This window comes from Podarcis raffonei, chromosome 6 (genome assembly GCF_027172205.1).
Source record: "Podarcis raffonei isolate rPodRaf1 chromosome 6, rPodRaf1.pri, whole genome shotgun sequence".
Lineage (NCBI taxonomy): Eukaryota > Metazoa > Chordata > Lepidosauria > Squamata > Lacertidae > Podarcis > Podarcis raffonei.
Window position 1 is genome coordinate 30,853,900 of NC_070607.1, and position 19,949 is coordinate 30,873,848.

The window sequence follows — 19,949 nt, forward strand, 5'->3', positions numbered from 1 at the left end:
GAAAACTGCTACAATGATTGATATGGAAACTCAGCCAGGGGGATTCAAGGAAGTCACTTAACAATGTTAACAAAAGTGGAATTATTATAGTTAAGATAAAGGTTTTTGTTTGTTTGTTTGTTTGTTTGTGATGTTCTTGTTTTATTTGTTTGTTATAAATTTGGAAAACCAATAAAATTTTTTTTGAAAAATAATAATAAAATAAACCTGGGGGGTGAGAGCAGGGGGACAGCATTACAGCCAGCCCTTTTTTGGGGGGTGGGGAGCCTCCTTTGTGGGAAAATCCCCCCAGGGGGATTTAGGCAGTTAGCAGCGGCTGGGGTTAGAATATTGCCCTTGCTGTTGTGAGGCCTGGGCTTGAGCAGTCGTATAGGGAAGGGTGAAGGGAGTTTCTTCCAGAGCTTGGTACTCATTTGCTGTGGCCTTGTTATTTTCTCGGTAGGTAGTGCTGTATAGTGGTTAGCGCACTAAGCCCAAGGAGCTGAGAGAGATCAGGTTTAAAAATCCCCCTTCAACTGCAAGTTCATGCCGAGTCTCATTTAGTGGTTGGCTCCAGGTGAAGGCAAGGGGAGGCAGGGGAGGCCCTATGGGTAAAGGAACGGTGCCACCTGCACCCCAGAGGATTGACAAGCCTTGAGGCCTTGGAGGGGCAGAAATCAGCCCCTGCCTCAGCTGCGTCTTCCAGTTCAGCAACTGCAGTGGGAAGTGCCTGGCAGCAGCAACAAAAAGAAAAAGTCTAACCAGGGTGCTGTTGATTTAACTTTAGCACGTTTGGATGCCTTGGGGGACAGATGTCAGTTCTGCTCCACTAGCTGTGGAAGTCACACAGGAAGCAAGTGTGTCTGCTGACACAGCAACGGGTGAGGCATTTTCTTCCCATCAATGGAATTGGTCAGGGTGGCATCCACAATCACCAAAGGCTTGTCAGGGTTGGAGTTCTGCCCAATGGCCATTCTCCCTTTCGGTGGCTGAGGCTTTTTCTGGACCCCCCTCCAGGGAGAATCATGGGTTCGAGCCCCACGTTGGGCAAAAGATTCCTTCATTCCAGGTTGGGCTCGATGACCCTTGCTGTCCCTTCCAACTCAACAATTCTACAATAACATAACATATTGTAGAAGTTTATACATTTTTAATTATGCTAATGTTTAAATGTGTTTGTTAAATTATTGCCTCCCCACCCAGCTTTGTTTTTATCTGTAAGCCGCCTTGAGTCCCTGTCAGGGAGAAAGGCAGGGTATTAACACATGGATGCTGCTGCTGCTGCTGCTGCTGCTGCTGCTAATAATAATAATAATAATAATAATAATAATAATAATAATAATAGGAACTGCATGTAACTGTAATCAAGTGCCCAGAAGCAAATCCAAGCATTACCCCTAATCCTTAAAAAATTACCCTGCAGATGTAGATAACCTACCCATCCTTATTTATTCCCACTACATATTGCAAGTGGATGATGGGTGGAGGCTGATTACGAACCTTCCACGGCTAAAACTGTGACACGGCTATCCCACCTTTACTCAGAACTATCCCCAGGTAAGAGTGACAGACGGCCATCCAATCTTTGCTTAAAAAACTCCAAGGAAGGACTCTCTCATGGGAGTGGAACAGGTCTTACTGTCAGAGTCTTCCTAACATTTACGATGCAAAATGTGGGTGTCACCAGCGTAGAACAGTAGAGTTGGAAGGGATTTCCCAGGGTCGTGTAGCCAAAACCCCTTGCAATACAATGCACCGCGTTTCTTAAGTGTTTCTAAACCTCGCCACGCCACCACACGAGGTTGGGAAGAACTTTAAAATCTCGTTTCTTCCCTTTTAAGACGCTTCCCTTCATTTCCCTCTGGGCAGCTCCCTCTTCCGCCCCTTGGGGCGGTGGGGTGGGGTGAGATCCGGGAGGCAGTCTTTTTTTCTCCTTCCAAAAAGGAGCCCGGCAGCGAGCGCTGCGCGTGAGTCTGCAAGCCGCCGCGAGTCTGCGGGCGGGAGAGTTTGCCGAGCGCCGGAAACTTAGTTGGGAAAGTTGCGAAGGTGCCTCTTCGGCTCGGCTTGCCCCATAAAACGAGCGGGATCCTCGAGCGAGGGGACCATGTCCGGCTCCTCCAACGTGGCGGCCATGAAGAAGGTCGTGCAGCAGCTGCGCCTCGAGGCCAGCGTGAGCCGCGTGAAGGTGAGAGCCGGGGGGAAGCTGCGGGTGGAGAGGGTGCCATTACCACTGCCGCCATTACTGCGCCTCGGGGGAGCGCCTACTCATGGCTGCTCCCCGGGGCGTTAATCTGAGACAGGGGAGCTATTACTCCCGCTCACACAACTGCTTCCAATATTTCGTTTGCACTTCCCTTCGCTAGGCATAAGAAAGGTTGGTGCGCAGCGCCTCAGCAATGGCAGAGCGCGCGTAAAAAGCCTGTGCGTAAAATCCAACGCACTCGCCAAAAGCGGGGCGCGGGAGACACCCCAACCCGACCTTCCCAGGTTAAAACTGGCTTGATCTCTCTCTAGCTTGGCCCGTTAAGCGCTTGTTCCCGGAAAAGCGGCTGGTCTCCGCCGCCCAGTCCCCACCCATACTTGGATCTCGTTATTCCCCCATTTTTCCCTGGGATCTGTTGTCTTTCCTGGGATCAGTTGGAGGAGGAGGAGTTGGCTTGGGAGCGCTTCAGAAATCGTGAAGCGGGTGCTTTGTCATCTCGGCTTTCTCTCCCTTGGAAGCCTTTTTGTTCCTCGGAGGGAGGGAAGGAAGGAAGGGGAGGCGCAACGAGCGATCTGGCGAGCTGAGCCCGAGTCCGCCCAAGCCGCAAAATGGGGAAGTGTGCGAGGCCCCGGGCAGGCGGAGGAAGGAAGATCGCGGCGGGGCGGGGGAATCCCCGGCTTTAAAAACAAGCACTTTTGAGCCTTTGGCCTCGGGCGTTCCGAGCAATCCAGGCCAACTTAAGAATGGCGAAGTTTGGTCGCTCAAACTTAGTATGCTCACGCGCTCAAAGCATACAGGACCCACGAGTAAGATCTTTTGAGAATGCTTGCTTCTTGAAGTGAGGACCTGGCAACCTTATGTTGTCGCTTCGTTTGGTGACTGATTCGTTAACTGTTAATACACTTGTTGCGTTTTCGCCTTCCGTTCCAGCAGGGGCAATCTGTTGTGAAAGCAAGGATCCCACAAATATTATTCCTCTGGTGTCACCATGTCTCCTTAGGGAAACGTGGCTCTTTCAGAGCAAGAGACTCAGCCCCCAGGATATCCACATCTAGACAGCTTATATTACCTTACAGTTCTGCAGTGGAGGGGGGGCAACCTGTGGCCTTCCAGATCTTGTTGGACTTTTCAGCTCCCACCACGGTTGCCAATTGGTTGTACTGGCTGGGATTGATGAGAGGTGGAGGGCATCATGGGGAGCCACAGATCTCCCCCCCCCCAAGTTAGAGGTTTAGTGCCAGATGTGCCAGATTCATTCTGTAACATTTCCCATTAATAAGAGTTCAGATGGCTGGTCTTAAAGGCAGTGGGGCTAAGTAGGACTGATGTGTGGCCTCATGGGGGGCTGATGCAGATCATTGCATCCTTCCTGGTTTTAAAAAGTAGTATAGTAAACTGAGTGTGTACACAAATACAGGTGCTCACTTTATTAATTTTGCTTTACCAAATGTATAGTAAGGTAAAGGGACCCTTGACCATTAGGTCCAGTCGCGGCCGACTCTGGGGTTGCGGCGCTCATCTCGCTTTACTGGCCGAGGGAGCCTGCGTACAGCTTCCGGGTCATGTGGCCAGCATGACTAAGCCGCTTCTGGTAAGCCAGAGCAGTGCACGGAAACACTGTTTACCTTCCCGCCAGAGCGGTACCTATTTATCTACTTGCATTTTGACGTGCTTTCGAACTGATAGGTTGGCAGGAGCAGGGACCGAGCAATGGGAGCTCACCCCGTCACGGGGATTTGAACCGCGGACCTTCTGATCGGCAAGTCCTAGGCTCTGTGGTTTAACCCACAGTGCCACCCGCGTCCCTAAATGTACAGTATTTGTATACCAAATTATGCTTACTCCCAAGATTGCATGATGGGGGGCTCTGATTTGATGTTCTTTGTTAGCTTTTCTTCTAAAGCATGTAGAGTGGGTGAAGAAATACTGTGTACTTGATGACTCAAATGATACACGCAGCTGTCAGAACGTTCGTCCATGAGGTCTAGGATCAAAAATTACCTAGCTGTGCTGCTTCTTGGAGATCTGCTGCCAGTGAAGGAAAACAATTAGGCTTGGGCCAGATCAGTCCAACTGGTACCTTGGGGGGTGGGGTGAGGAATCCATTTTGATTTCTGATTAGTATATGCATACTAACATCCTATTAAGTATATTACTGAATCATGTGGATTTGTTCTAGGTTTCACAAGCTGCAGCTGACTTGAAGCAGTTTTGCCTGCAGAATGCACATCATGACCCCCTACTAACAGGAGTTTCTTCAAGTACAAATCCATTTAGGCCGCAGAAAGTGTGTTCATTTCTCTAACTTGTGTGACCTACGTGGACTCTTTTAGTGGTAAGTTTTTAAGTGAATTGTATGGCTTTGGTGTCTTTATAAAAAGAATGGGGAGTCTATAGCCCTCTAGATGCTGTTGGACTTCAGCTCCCATCATCTCCAGCTAGCATGTCCCAAGGGTTAGGGATGCTGGAAGTTGTAGCCCAGGAACATATTCCTCACTCTACCCAAATTATGGTTCCATTCCTTACGCTACATAGAGTTAAACGTAACACTTACCCACTTGAGTTGAATGCTAGATATGCTTTCTAGAAAGCAAGTCCCACTGTGTTCTATAGGACTTTCTCCTAGGCAAGTGTATAGTAGTGCAGCTTAAGTTTCACCAGTTTCTAGGCTAAGAACTTGTTATTGTGAATCATAAATGAGAACTGATTGTGCATATCTACTAACATACTGTAATTTTAAAATAATTAAATTTTGTGGAGATACAGGGCTCTGTTTACCGTTTCACATTAAAAACTTCTGACTTTTGATAGAACTAATGTTAAATCTCTTGGCTGCCTGTGGGCTGGGGCAGTCATCCTTTCCTAACCGTGTGCTGCAGTCCAACGCCTATTGACCTCAGCCAACGTGATGGGAAATGTAGGCCAAAACAGCTGGAAGGCACCAGTTGGAGAAGCTGGTCTATGTAGGATATATGAATGAGCAGATAATCCCATGTGCCATATGATCTTTGGGGAAAAACATGTTGCATGTTCTCTCAGCCACTGATAGACATATGAGGGCTAGCTAGCCTTCAGCCTTCCTAGAGCACCCATCTCCCTGCAACTCCTAAGTAAAATAAGCCTGACTAGGAAACTTATGGGACGCGGGTGGCGCTGTGGGTAAAAGCCTCAGCGCCTAGGGCTTGCCGATCGAAAGGTCGGCGGTTCGAATCCCCGCGGCGGGGTGTGCTCCCGTTGCTCAGTCCCAGCGCCTGCCAACCTAGCAGTTCGAAAGCACCCCCAGGTGCAAGTAGATAAATAGGGGCCGCTTACTGGCGGGAAGGTAAACGGCGTTTCCGTGTGCTGCACTGGCTCGCCAGATGCAGCTTCGTCACGCTGGCCATGTGACCCGGAAGTGTCTCCGGACAGCGCTGGCCCCTGGCCTCTTAAGTGAGATGGGCACACAACCCCCGAGTCTGTCAAGACTGGCCCGTACGGGCAGGGGTACCTTTACCTTTAGGAAACTTACTTTGTAACTTAAAAAACATTTAGTGGCCACATGGGAGGAAAACTGCTTTTTTTGTTGTTTTTTGCATCTTAGCAATTTTGTTTAGCTCTATGTATTTGGAATTGCAGACAGAAGAGCTGAGTTGAAGGAGTTAGTAGTTTTCAGAATTCACACATATCAGCAAATAGTTTTCCTGCAATGAGTTTTTCTTTTGTGTTTTTCAGATCTAATCTAGATCTAGTCTGGTGAATATGGAAGTGCAAGAGAGTGACCTGGAACCTGTACAGAAACTTTGTGTTAAATGTGCCAACTTAGAACTAGTAATACTGCTACTGTTGTCAAACTTCTTACAATCTACCTCTCTAAACTTGTATGCTAGTTGCAATAACTTCTGTTATCATGATGGAATCAATTTTATATTCAAGCAATAAAGAGTTGATTTAATAACTTTGCTGGTATAATGCTTTACACATTAGATAAACACAGGGCATTGTCAAAACATAGCTTTCTAAAATGGCACAAGCAAGACACCATCAAACTGCTTGCAGCAGCAGCCTGCCACTTCTTTTTCTTATTACAATGGCTAGAGCAAGGGTTGTCAACTTGTTGCCCCACAGATGTTGGGCTCCCAACTTCCCATCAGCCCCTGCTGGTACAGTTAATTATCAGGCTGATGTGAGTTGTACTCAATATTTAGAGGGGACCGCATCAAGTACCTTGGGGTTAAAGGATTCTACAACTGAGGACAGCAACCAGTTGGGCATTATTCTGAGACGGAAGCTGCTCAGGGTTATTACCTCCGTTTTAAAGTTTATGTTGACCAAACAGTTTAAACTCACCAGTTTCTGGCAGTTAAGACAAACAAGCCACAGCTAATTGAAAACAACAAATTCCTTTGTCCTTGTGGCTGTGCATGGGAGGTAGGCCATACATTTAACAACCATTAAACCAGGACTTAAATGAGCTGCTTTGCATATAAACAATAATAACTGCAAGGTAATACTCAGATTTAACATTAGCAAGGTTTTTTTCTTGTATTTTTATTTAAATCAATATATGAAGACTGGGTTTTTAATGAAACCTTTTTTATATGAATTTAACCCTTACTGAAGATTTTTCTGTGTGAAGAAGGGAGAAATTTGGGGTAAACTGCCTTCCATGAAGCCAGAATGCAGTGCTAGTCACTGTCTCTTGTATTTTCAGAGTTAAATAGACTTGGATTCCCACCCCCCTTCAGTCTTACAGATTTATGCAATACTTGACTTGTATTTCCATACCTTAATCATCACTGAATATGTGACCATACAAGTTAACAGCCGCAGTAATTTAAGATACAAGACAACCCTTGCAAATTATTGAAAATGGTGTTTGACAATCTTTACTTTTGACAACTAATCTTGATAAACAACTGAATTAGCATGTGTGCTATTATCCGAGTATCAGGATTCTACTCCTAAAACAGAGCCGACTTTAGAAACAAAACACCCTCTGCAAAGAACAGGATTAAGAGAGTTCATATCTTAAATACAAGTGATCGGCAGATGATTCATTTTCATGCTATTGTAACATGAAATCTTCCACTTCAAAGTAGCAGTGATGTGAGGAACGTACTCAAGGCACTGAAGAAGATGGGTAGTTTGACTGATGCTTATGTAAAGTCTGGTGTAAATAGTCATTTGGGGGTTTTCCGTGTAGACCAAGAATAGACTTGAAGCAACTCCTTAGCAATCCCTGTGTTCCTGAAAGCTCAGTGGCAAATGAAACAGCAGTTTCGCATTTTTAGTGTGTTATAGGTGGAATTTTCTTCGACTTGTGTCCATTTCACGGCGCTAAAAGATAAAGCAGTCATGAGTAAGAGACAAATTATTAAATATTAAACAATTTTAATAGGGTTTTTTTGCATGTTAGGAATGCTAAATACCAGGCATGGTTTCACACAAGGGGTTTAGGTAGGGGATAAGCACTTCAAAAGTTAAAAAAGTCAGCCTCACTTTAGGTCATCAAATAATTTGGCTTGTGCTTCCTGGCTGGGCTAGCCCAAGACTTTCGCTGCCTGAGGCAGATGGCAAGATGATGCCACTTGGGCTGGCAGCTAAATCATACTTTGACACTGGTAGGCAAAAAAGGGACTCGTTTTGGCACATGCCCAAATGAGTCCCTGCTCCTGGTTTGGCACTGGAAAGTGGAAGGGACAATCCCTACAATTGTACTGGGCTTCTGTGACCACCTAATATGAAATGCAACTGCAGGAACTGCCTGCTTGCCCCTTCAGCTCTAAACATGGAACTACAGAAAGAAAGCTGGGATTGTCCACAACCACAGTAATAGAAAAGGCACAGGACTAGGGACCAACAGCCTGAACCTGTGCATGCTTGCCGTGTTCAATGGACCTTACTCCCAGGTAAATTTATTTTTGCGTGGCAAATTGCCCTGGTAGCTTTGTTGTAGACAAGCCCATTAATACATTAAAATAAATAGATGTACCTAGGAACAAGCATAACTGAAAACAGGATTGCCTCAAATGGACAAGGTGCTGGCAAGTACAGTGAATGATGGGGATAAGGCCCTCACAGGCAAACTTCTGGCTTGGTAATGAAAGCCAGCCCAAATCTTTAGATGCTTGACTTTAGGAACTGCACAGAGGAAGATGGAGTTATCTCAACAGCTGATCCAATGCCTTAAAAAACAGCAACCTTGAAACTACCCAAAAATATGGTTTTCCCATGGAACAAAGAGTACACATGAACTAGATGTATGGCTCTTTGCATTCTGGCTGCTGTCCAAGCTAAATATATAAAACTCTGTCACTCCATATTCAGGAAAACCAATATGGGAATTGCAATTTCAAGGCAATTTTTAAATATTTTGTAGAAGAAAGATGTCGCATACCCAATTAAGTGCACTACTACTTGCACCCTGTAAATGTTGTCTAGCCTCTTGACATTTCTTACATATACAGAATTCTTCATTGCTAAGAGATGGTTGAAATATAATACCTTGTGAATCCATTCATATTCGCCAAATTTAGAATCAAACGTTCCCTTTTGAAGAGACCTTAGTTTCAGGGTAAAACGTGGGCCCAGTTCTTGAATTGCCACCCTTTTCTCATTTTTGAAGATGTATCTTTAAAAGATGATAGGAAACATTAGCAAAAATGTCAGGCGCAGCGAGTTCTCATACCTTGCAACAGAAGTTTCCACTCACCTATGGAATCTGAAAAATATATAGTCACGCTGATTGTGAAATGTAGCTACTTGTCTACCGACAAACTGAGGATCGTGAGGGAATAAAGAAGCAAGCATCCGCCCAATGGAATGGCCCAATCGTGTTGTAAAGTTGTTCAGGATTATTTCAGGCTGATGTTCTGAGGGAGCTTTTCCTTTTCGCTAGAACAAATAACAGAGTATTACACTGAGCACACAGTCACACAAGTTGGAAGGCTCTGCTTGTGAAAATAAACTCACCTTTATTTCTTTACGTAGATGAACACTACTCATCCTAAAATGAGCAGTTGGACCTTCAGGCAAGTGACTTAACACAAGCCCATCTATTCCAACAGAGTTAAGACAAACACAATTAAACAATTTTCACATAAAAGCACTCGGTGCAAAGGCAGCTTCTGTAGAAACTTAAAATAGTGACAGACTATCCAGTGCAAGAGTAATAATTATTGCACTTACCATTCTATACTTTATGCAAAACTGCAGTTTCCACATTACATATCATACACGCACATCCTTAAGTACCACCAAAATGCTGTTTTTGCTGATAATCTAATTGTGCTATCATTATTTATTAATTGTCTATCTTGCCCCCCCCCCCAAGAGCCAAGGACAGCAATTATCTACAGTAACATTAATAACTACTGTATAAAAGAGAGTCTCATATGTGAAGGATACTTGGTACTTTACGATCTTCATTAATAACAATCAGATCTGTGAAGTCCCTTGAGATACACTGTGGAATAATTCTTTTTAGAGCCAGTCCTCTTCGATAGTAAACATGTGAATTCGGAATACAAGTTGATAACTGTTCACAGAATCTCACAGTTCTCTGCAAAAAAAAAAAAAGAAGTTTAAGAAAAAGACTTGGTTGGGTGAGATTATTCTGGGGAAAATATAGCAGATAACCAATTAATTCTGATATATTGGCTAAAAAAATATATGTATCAAGTTATTCTTCCATTATAGCCACCAAATATTTTAAGAGTTTTTCTTCAAACATGATTTTTGTGAATGGGTCATTGCACTTCAATTTTTAAGGTTATATGAAAATCTGTATAATTAAACATTAAAAATCATGGTTGTCCTGAATCAATTCTTAAATTTATGCACTGTGGCCACATTAAATTCCAGCATGCACTCTCTACAAAATATGAAGGAAGGCTCTTGGAGCCAACTGGGGAATTCTGATGTGCCAGAAGAATGCCACTCCATTTTCTCTGCATGTCTGACCAAACATTTGAACTGAATGTGGCTAGCGTGAATAAATGTTCAAGAAAACAGTGATCGGATGCTGTAGAGTATTGTGCGTCATTCTTTTAAAAAAAGAAGAAACTGGCAGTAGATCATACACATTATAATTTACAAACAGATAAGAAATCTGGAGCAAATAAACAATCCCGCAATGTTATGCCTCCTGACCTTACATATAAGCTAGGTGTAACAAGCTTTTACCATCTTTCTTTTTATTTTATTTAAAAGTATTTTTTTTACCCCACGGGGTCTGTCAGATGTCGTGATAAGAATCTTTGGAACCGTCTGCCTGTTGAAATAGGGTGCAAATTCATCTGTAGCTTCATCCAAAGTAACCTGAAAATATAAAATGATAAATATTGCATGAAATCACACAAGAGTATTTTTGTTGTTGATGATCATGCTAAAAATCAAAACCTTCATTTTGGGAGAGTTAACAGCCAGTAATCACTTCATACCAGAACCATACATATTCTTGTAGACATTTGGATAACAATCTTTAAATAGTAAGCAACACATATGAGGCCCTTTAAAATAAGATTGTAACATAAGGATCAGAGGCACTTCTTTTTATCTACCATCAGGCAGATACTTCAGGTATATTTTTCAAGACAGGACCATAAAAGGCTGCCTTAAGCCAGGTCAGACTGTGTGTGCCCATCTAAATCAGTATTATCTTATCTAACTTGCAGCAGCTCTCCAATCTTTCACACCTTCTGCTATCTGATCACTTTAGATTTCAGGGATTGAACCTGGGACCTTCTGAGAAAAATCTTAGGGAAACTTGCTTTATCTTGCAAAATAAAAACCCTATGTTTAATATTTTATTGAGAAACAGGCTCTACCAGCTTGAAAATTTAACATTTGATCAGTAACCTAAGGCTATTAATGGCCTATTACAAAAAAGAAAACAGGAATTAAATACTTTTATCCACATCAGTCTACTTTGGTTATTAAATGTAACCATGCAAAAACTATTCAGAATATACAAAAGAGAAATGTTATTCAACATTGGCACATTTTAAGGGAAACTTGTTTTCTCAAATAGTGCTACCTCTTCATCGTTTGGATCAACTGTGGTTTCATCATATACACGCTGGTTTTCAATTGTCTTTGGTACCGGCTTTGGTGGTGCCTGTAAGAAATAAAATATAAAATAATAAATATTCATGTCATCTCTTTTTCCAACAACTGTTCCAGTACTTTTAAAAAATAAAATTATTTATTGAATGTATATACTGCCCTATACCCGGAGGTCTCAGGGCGGTTAATAGAACAAAATCAAAATATAAAACAAAAAAATATATAATAAAAAAACCCCAATAACCCCTCCCCCCCAAAACCCCCCACATTTTAAAAGGACATAGGATGTCAATCAAATCAACCAAAGGCCTGGTTAAAAAGGAACTTCGTGCATGGCTCCTAAAGATGTATAATGAAGCTCCCTGGGAAGAGCATTACACAGGCTGTGTTAAGTGTGTTGATTAAGTCTGGCGGTAGAAAGAAAGTTACTAGGACCTCCTCTAGCCAAAATGTACTTACACCAAAAAGTAACTGTCTTCTAAAACTGTACCGTAAAGTAGCTAAGTTTCTATTAACTACTCAAAACAATGTGCTCGCATCAAGTGTAATCAATTTTAATAACTTCTGAATGTTTAAAGGTTCTAAACAGAATTATAACTACAGAAATTATCAAAATTCTGCAGTTACTAAAATGTATTACATTTGCATACAAGCAAGCAGTGGTTGTACTCCAAAACTGTTTTTCTTACAATAGAATAAAATTCACTAATACTTCTGTAATGAATGAAAAGGCTACCAAAATGGCAACACCATTAGTATTTGGTTATCACATTGCATCTTTTCAAAGTCCTGCAGTTGCAGATCAGTATTCAAACCCACTGTCAGTGTCTTTTACTTTCAGTTGCCATGGGTCTACCAGGGTTGAAGGCTCTCATGCTTTTGGTCTTCGACCCACACCCACATTTCCCAATTCAGTTTTTATCTAGCAGGAGACAACTGCTGTCAACCATTTTCAATTCCCCACAACACCCAGGAGCAACACTATGCCAGGGCTTTGTGGTCAAATTGTGGGTGCTTGCACTGTGCGCTGCTCTGGTTCGCCAGAAGTGGCTTAATCATGCTGGCCACATGACCCGGAAGCTGTACGCCGGCTCCCTCGGCCAATAAAGGCAGATGAGCACCGCAACCCCAGAGTTGGTCACGACTGGACCTAATGATCAGGGGTCCCTTTACATATTAGGACATATTAAATTCCTACTTCTTCCCCTTTACCTTGTCTCCAAGTGCTTCTCGCTCCTTTTTTCTCTTTTTCTTAATGGCTAATTTCTCCTGGACCATGCAGGGAGGAAGGAAAGAAAACAAAACGTTTTGATAAACTTGGCCACTAAGAATGAACGAACGAACAGGCACAGCCTTCTCACGGATAGCAAAGCTAGTATATATAGAAATTCAGGTACTGATCACATAGATGAGATAAAAACTCAATACACTGCTCTCAACATTAAGTTTTAAAGGCAGAAGAACGTGCCACATTTCTTCCCTACCTCTCTTCCAAGATGTGCACAGTAGTGTTACCCCATTTTCTTCCCCCCAGTCACCCTGTGGCTCAATCTGAGGGAACTGACTTGTCCAGCCCATCAATTTCAGTTTTTGCCTCTGAGTGGGCACATGAAATAGGGTCTGACCAGCCGGAATCAAACGAAAATGCCTACAGTACCTCGTGGCCCCTCTTACGATCCGAAAGACGAAGCATCTCCCTGTCCCAGTCTCGCTATTTTGTTAATACTTCACACACACCCCCACGTGTGCGCCTTTAAACGCCCCAACAGCTTCCAACCATCCCTCTCCCTCCTCCTCATTTCAGGCTCCCCAAGTTCCGGACAGCTGCGACGTATCATCTGCCAGCGGCCACTCTTCCCAACCTCCCTCCCTCTCACAACTCGCACCTTCCTTTGCTGCTGCTTCCAGCGCAGAAACATGAAATGGCGCCGCTGCTTGTTCTTGATTTCCGAGACGCTGAAAGACGGCGGGAACAGGACCTGGCCCTGCTCGGGGGCGCTGCCTTGTCCCCCCTCAGGGCCAAGCCCTTCGCTCGTTCTCTCAGCATCGTGCTGCTCCTTCTGCCGCTTCTTTCCTTTCCCCGGGATGCCGGCCATGCTGTCTCCCGCAGCCACTGACCTTTCACCCCGCTCTTCCACTTCCTCTTCCGGGCTCACCCCGCGACAGGCTCGCGTGAGTGCGCGTGCGCAAGCGGGCAACCGCCGCATCTATTTTCGAATTTTTAACGTACCTGAGGCACGGCGTTCTACGCGCGCGACTCCCGCCCCCTCGGGACGCCCTCATCTCGGCTATAACAGGAGAGCGAGGCGGGGGCGAATTCTGCGCCTGCGCATTACGCGAAGGCTGAGGCAAAGTTGTTTTTTCGTGAGGGAGCGTGACTAAAATGGGAGATTATCAGGAGGACTGTGTGTGCTTTACCTCAACGTTCCGAAATCGTTACATTTAAAACTTTCAGGGCTGTGAGGAAGTAAGAGGAGGGTCGAGGTCACTAAGCGCATGCTCAGAGCCGTCAAGCCTCGCCCGTCTGCCGACGAGTTAGGCGTGGAAGACACTTTGCGCATGCGCAAAATGACGCCGAGGGGAATCCTTAGAGATAGAAAAGATGCAGAACGTATCTTGGGGATGTATGGTTTATTTTCACATTTATGTAACCTGAGCTTACAATGGGAGAGCCTCACACCATGAACACCCCAAGAAGGTCTTGCTTCTTTCATAGGCACAGCCTTAGATTCCAGCAGAAATCATGGATGTTTTAAGTTGAAATTTCTGCATTCTGCGTTCGGCTAGATGACCCTTGGTGTCCCTTCCAACTCAACAATTCTATGATTCTATGTCCATCAGAGGCTTCAGCCCTCTGCTCACTTACACAACTCACTCTGATTTTTGTCCTTCTAGCTACCAACCAGTTGAGGGAGCCCTTTGGCATGGAGCCACTACCTTTTGTTCCCTTAAGGACCCAAGCTTATGCTGTTACCAAGAAGCTGGTCTGGTTATTCCAATAATTCAGGCTTCCTCAACCTTGGCCCTCCAGATGTTTTTGGCCTACAACTACCATGATCCCTAGCTAGCAGGACCAGTAGTCGGGGATGATGGTAATTGTAGTCTCTAAACATCTGGAGGGCCGAAGTTGAGGAAGCCTTCAATAATTGAAATCCTTGCTGGATCTGGGAGTTAGAAGGGACTCAGGCAAACAACCTATCCCCCCTCCAAAAAAAAACCCCTCACAACATTTAAAATATGTTGTTAAAGTGGCAATTAGGGTGAAATTCCATTATTCCTGTTGGGACAAAATCCTAGCATGGGGACATTTTACCCAACAATTGATGATAATATATTTAGAAGCGGGCATCAACTCTAATGTGTGTGCACAGTTCCACACATTCAAGTCTCATTAAAATCAATGAAGACCACAGTTTTCTACCCATTCATCTCTGAGTCCGCCAGGGGCCCGTCAAGTTGCTATCTGGCCCACCCCACCTCATTAAACTTGCAATAATGTGCACTTAAGAAATAAATAAAAAATACACTCCTAGGGTGCCATATAATACACATTATTTAACAATTCAGTAATTAATTAGTATTGTTACCTGATACAAGTACCCCTCAACAAACTTCAAGCAATTTTGGGTTAGTGATGTGACACAGGCTGAACAGAGATCAACACCAGAATATGTGCTCTGAACTTTACAGAAGACAGCCCTTTATTTGAAAGTGCTATCGATTTGAAGAGCTGTCCAGCCCTAGTCCAATTTAATAATAATAATAATAATAATAATAATAATAATAATAATAATAATAATAATTATTTTTATTTATATCCCGCCCTCCCCAGCCGAAGCCGGGGACAATGACAAGGAATCATAAGAAAGAAGAGCTGGGGGCTTGATGTTTTCCATAAACAGAACCAGAATAGCGGATTGAGCCAGTTATGTGGTCGCATACTTCCCCAATGAAGTGAGCTGTGTTGTGTTTCTGTTTAAATGACAGTAATGGGTTTCTGAATTTGCCTCTACACATATAAATTAGCACATGCTAAGTGTCCTTTTTTTGTGTGGGGGGGGAAGCATTTCCTCTTTTTTGGCAGTGTTTAGACAGAACACTGGACTGTAGGACTAAAAGTGTTCCTTACTACACTTTTGCATTGGCTCTTGAGACTGGAAGTAAAGGAGTGTTTAGAGCTAAATCTACACTGCCAGAACTCAGCCGGCATTTACCAGTAATTATAGACATGTTTAGTTCAGTGGATACGCAAAGCATGGAGACACATCCCCCCCACCCAAATCTATAAAAGCAGGGGAACAATTGGTCTGTCTAGGGTCCCAGCAAACTACAAGGACACTTGAGTTACCTTACCTTTAATTAAAAGTTACTGGGCTGTCTGGAAAAGTGTACTTACAGCGAATAGACAGAAGAGTCAGTAATTTCAGGCAACAAATGATCAGTGTCCTTTCCTGTGATCTGCTGCTGCAGTTGAATTTACTGCTTGTTTTACTGGAAGTATCTTCATAAAAGAGGAAATGTATAATATTTTCATTTTCAGTTATTTTCCTTTTATACTTATGTAGTTGTAAAGTTCTTTCCTCACGGTAGTTTTGCATTTTGGTGGATTACAAAAGTTGATGAACTTGAAAAACCTGAGCATAGATTCGGGCAAGTAGGAGTGCAAGACCTGTTTTTTATTTGCCATACAGCACCGTCACACTGCCTGAATCTTAAAAGTGCTACTGGTGCTACTTAGCACCAAGGCAGGTGTCTACGTATTATGTAGACACCTACAGGTGTCTACGTATCAGGGCAGGTGTCTACGTATCATGTAGACATGATAGGTTCTAAATTCGTGCTAAGTATTTAATTAAAAATATTAAATGGTCAATTCCTTGAGGTGTCTACATTTCCTTCTGTGTATGTAAAGCAGCTCTCTCACACATACTAATATTTATAAGAATTACACATAAAACTTGCGCAATTTAAAGCAACAGATTTCAAAATTCAAAATTCCAGATTGCAAAATTCAAAACTGATAAAAATGTAAGTGGTATATACATAAGTTGTCTGAATAAATAAAAACAAATGCTAAAGAATGAATTAACTACCACAGGAGGTACCTTTCCCTCCTGAGCTCCTCAACGCACACACACCCCTTTTGTAATGGGCACACAGCCTTTCCTGGGCCTCACAACCTGGCTTGCTACATCATGTGTAGCACAACAGCCCATCACCAATCCGTACTACATGGAATGAGGAGAAACGGCACATTATTTTTTGCTGCAGCCAGGAAAACGTGGCCCCGATGACTAAACAACAGCAAAATCCTCTGACTAAATTTGCACCAGTCCAGCAGCATACGTCTTGCCTGCCCCTTATCCTCCTGTGGCAGCACTGGTCATTTTGCCCAAGGCTTGCTCAAATCTGGAGCTAGCAGTGAGGGATCACTTGCACATCCTCCAACATTTCTCCGGTGAAAATGGCGTCCTAAGGAAAAGCAGGACATTCTGATATCGAATCGGAAACTAGGACGGCTTCTGTAAATCCAGGACTGTCCCTGGAAAATAGGGAAACTTGGAGGGTCTGCTCTTGCTACATCACATTCACACACATGTAATCACATCATTGTTCTCCTTGTTCCTATTCTTTGAACCTGCATTACCTGAAATATTGGCTTATAATACTTATACTGTTGAAATTCACATTGCCACTATGACAGATTGATTGTCTTTATCCCCCAGGTGAACTGCTACTGTTTTCCCTAGGCTTATTTCCAAGAAAATCTAGGGAATACAAACACATGTACACACACACACACACACACACACACACACACACACACACACAAAACTTCCTGGAGCCAAGGAGTGACAAGTGAAATGCATTGTAAACACAGGAAAAATAGACTCATTGACCTGAAAAGAATGTGATACAATCATGAATGAAGTTGTGATTTAAATAACACTTTAATAAAAAGGCATAACTACTGAATTAAATCATAACTCAAACTGTGGGAAGCATAGAGTATTTCTTAATAGAGACAGGATGTCTCCTTCAGGATGTTGTACTGATTTTATTTTTATTTATATATATATATATATATATATATATATATATATATATATGTATATACACACACACTGTATGCACCAAGCATGCAAATAGCAACTTATACTAAAAAGGCTTTACAGATGCAATGCCCCAAATCTGCATCTGGTTGTTTACTAAGCAAAAGTTACATTCAAAAAGTGCCGTGCGTAGATTTTGACTGCGATCCTCTTTGACGGAGATTTCAGTGGGATTCCTGAGTAAATGCAGAAAGGGTCTGGCAGCATGAAGCTTCTAGCACATTTAGAAGTGACTTTAGAGCATAAGCACATTTTTGAAGAGAAAATAATACAAAGGGGAATTTTTTTAAAAGTCTACTATACTCACAAAAATAGCATTCTTGCACACACACCAAGTGTCCCTGGTGACTGGCCAGAAATGAGACTTTGGGGTCATAGTGGATGGGTAAATGAAGATGTCCACCTCATTTGTGGCAGCTGTGAAAAAGGTGAATTCTATGGAAGAAGAGGAGAGGGACTGAAAATGCAGACCCTCCAAGCATCCCTGTGTTCCAGGGACAATCCTAGATTTACAGAAGCTTCTGATTTGATTCCGGGATGTCCCACTTTTCATCGGATAAATGTTGGAGGGTTCTGGCAGCCTTACCTCGAAAAGGATAGTATAGAGTTGGAAAAGGTTCAGAAAAAGGCAACAAAAATGATCAAGGGGATGGGGCAGCACCCTGTGAGGAACGGTTGCAGCATCTGGAGCTCAGATATGATTGCTAACTGGTCCAGTTTATGCAGGCAAATTAGCTGAGATAATTTAAAGTTTCTAGTCATTTAGGGCAAGTGCAAATAACTGAAAATACACAAAGGGTTATTCTGTGCAGAACCCTTTCTCAGCTAGTGTTGAGGGTTCCCTTTTATGGCCTTTGCAAAAGAAAAGGAAAATTACTTAAATATGCAAGATTCAGTGATTTCATACCACCTCTTTATATAAGGATGTTGTCATTTGCAACTACAACACTAAATCATCTCTCTCAGATGCTTATGGCGATGGTTCCTAAGGTGACGATCTCACTGTTCATTGTCTGCTTCTTTGAGCTGAATGTTTTGTGCCTTTCCTATATGCATGAACTTCATGCCAGAAAAGATGGGTGGATTTGGGCTGGATTTCCTCCCCTGGGCCTGGTTCTTAATCTTCCCAGGATCTGCTTGTTACATTTGGATCACACCCACCCACTACTAGAGAAAATTTAAAACAATTAGTGCTGACATGCTTTGCAAATAAAAATGCTACGTGCAGGGCTGGCCCTATTATGTGAGCAGTTCCCTGAAGGTAGATTTGGGGAAGCAAATTATTTTTTATTAATTTATGAAGGTTTTCTTTTTCTTTTTTTAAAATGTACCAGCCCTATTCTATGCAGAGTTAGGAGTGAGAAACCTGACAGGTGTCAATGTTCTTACAGATGCCTGTCTTGGAAAAAAGGAATGGGTTGATCGTGTGATAAATAATATTGTGTGTGTGATATATTAATATTGGGTTATGAAACATGGATTTGTAGGCATTACTACTGTTCTGAAAGGCCAGGTGGTTTTTTCTTTTGCCAGAGGCTGAAATTTTCTCCATCAGGTGCCAAAATGTTTTTAGCCACTTCTGGCCAAGTACAACTATGGTTGAAGAAGCTCTTCTATGCAAAAGATGTGTTCTTCTATATCGAGGGGGGGCGCGGAGATACGCATTTGGTCCTCAGGCCAAATGGATTTCATTTCACCCCATGAAGCCATTTCCCTCAAACCATGCCCACCTGTCCCAAACCTGATATAGAATTGTAGAGTTGGAAGGGACCTCAAGAGTCATCTAGTCCAACCTCCTGCAATGCAGGAATCTTGGCTAAAGCATCCCTGGCAGATGGCCATCCAAGCTCTGCTTAAAAACCTCCAAGGAAGAAGAGTCCACAACCTACAGAGGGAGTCCATTCCTCTGTCGAACAGCTCCTACTAACAGAAATTTCTTCCTGATGTTCAATCGGAATGTCCTTTATTGTAACTTGAAGCCATTGGTTTGAGTCCTACCTTCCTGAGCAAGAGAAAACAAGTTTGCTCCATCTTCCATGTTCTATCTTCCATCATACATAACACTTTAGTTATACATACAAATCTGGTCACAAGCAAAGGCCTACTTGTGAAGAAGGCAGATATCACAGCTCAATGCATGTACGCAGAAGTCTTGAGATTCAACCCTTAGCATCTCTAAGAGAGAGAAAAGCGACGGGAAAGGCAATGGAATCAGAAAGGTACATAGTAAGTTTATTGTCCCAAACCCTTGCCCCAACCTCCCGCTTCACATAATGCAGTTAGGTTTAGGGTTTAGCAGTTGGCAAGTGAGTCGTACTGAAACTCTTGCACATCTGTGGGACAGGGTAGATTGTGCTCTTGGTAGCTGTATGTCCATCAGTCCCAACAGGCTTCAGTGAGATTCGATTTCATTAAGGGCCGGCCCACCCATGAGGTAAGCTGAGGCAATTGCCTCGGGTGGCAGCATCCACAAGGGCAGCAGATCTGGCCTCCAATAAATGCATCGTCTGCTGCTGCTACTGCCATGGTGACAGCAATGGCTGCAGTGCACACTTCTTGGAGGCCAGACCTCCCTCTTGCTTCTACAGCGGCCTCCCAGCGAACAGGAC

General features: G+C 43.2%; 2 protein-coding genes across 2 annotated transcripts; one reads left to right on the forward strand and one right to left on the reverse strand.

The window, feature by feature from the left end:
• The first annotated feature begins 1,858 nt into the window (after positions 1–1,858).
• On the forward strand, positions 1,859–6,116 carry GNG5 (G protein subunit gamma 5). The gene is made up of 3 exons (XM_053391910.1): positions 1,859–2,164; positions 4,362–4,517; positions 5,894–6,116. Exons 1-2 carry the CDS (start codon positions 2,084–2,086, stop codon positions 4,485–4,487), a joined length of 207 nt encoding a protein of 68 aa, XP_053247885.1. The 5' UTR covers positions 1,859–2,083; the 3' UTR covers positions 4,488–4,517; positions 5,894–6,116.
• A 905-nt stretch (positions 6,117–7,021) lies between these two features.
• On the reverse strand, positions 7,022–13,396 carry RPF1 (ribosome production factor 1 homolog). The gene is made up of 9 exons (XM_053391911.1): positions 13,114–13,396; positions 12,440–12,496; positions 11,199–11,279; positions 10,385–10,480; positions 9,569–9,722; positions 9,134–9,216; positions 8,874–9,055; positions 8,666–8,792; positions 7,022–7,498 (listed from the first exon to the last, which is right to left on the reverse strand). The coding sequence occupies exons 1-9, from the start codon at positions 13,321–13,323 to the stop codon at positions 7,457–7,459; spliced, it is 1,032 nt and encodes a 343-aa protein (XP_053247886.1). The 5' UTR covers positions 13,324–13,396; the 3' UTR covers positions 7,022–7,456.
• Between the last annotated feature and the right edge of the window lie 6,553 nt (positions 13,397–19,949).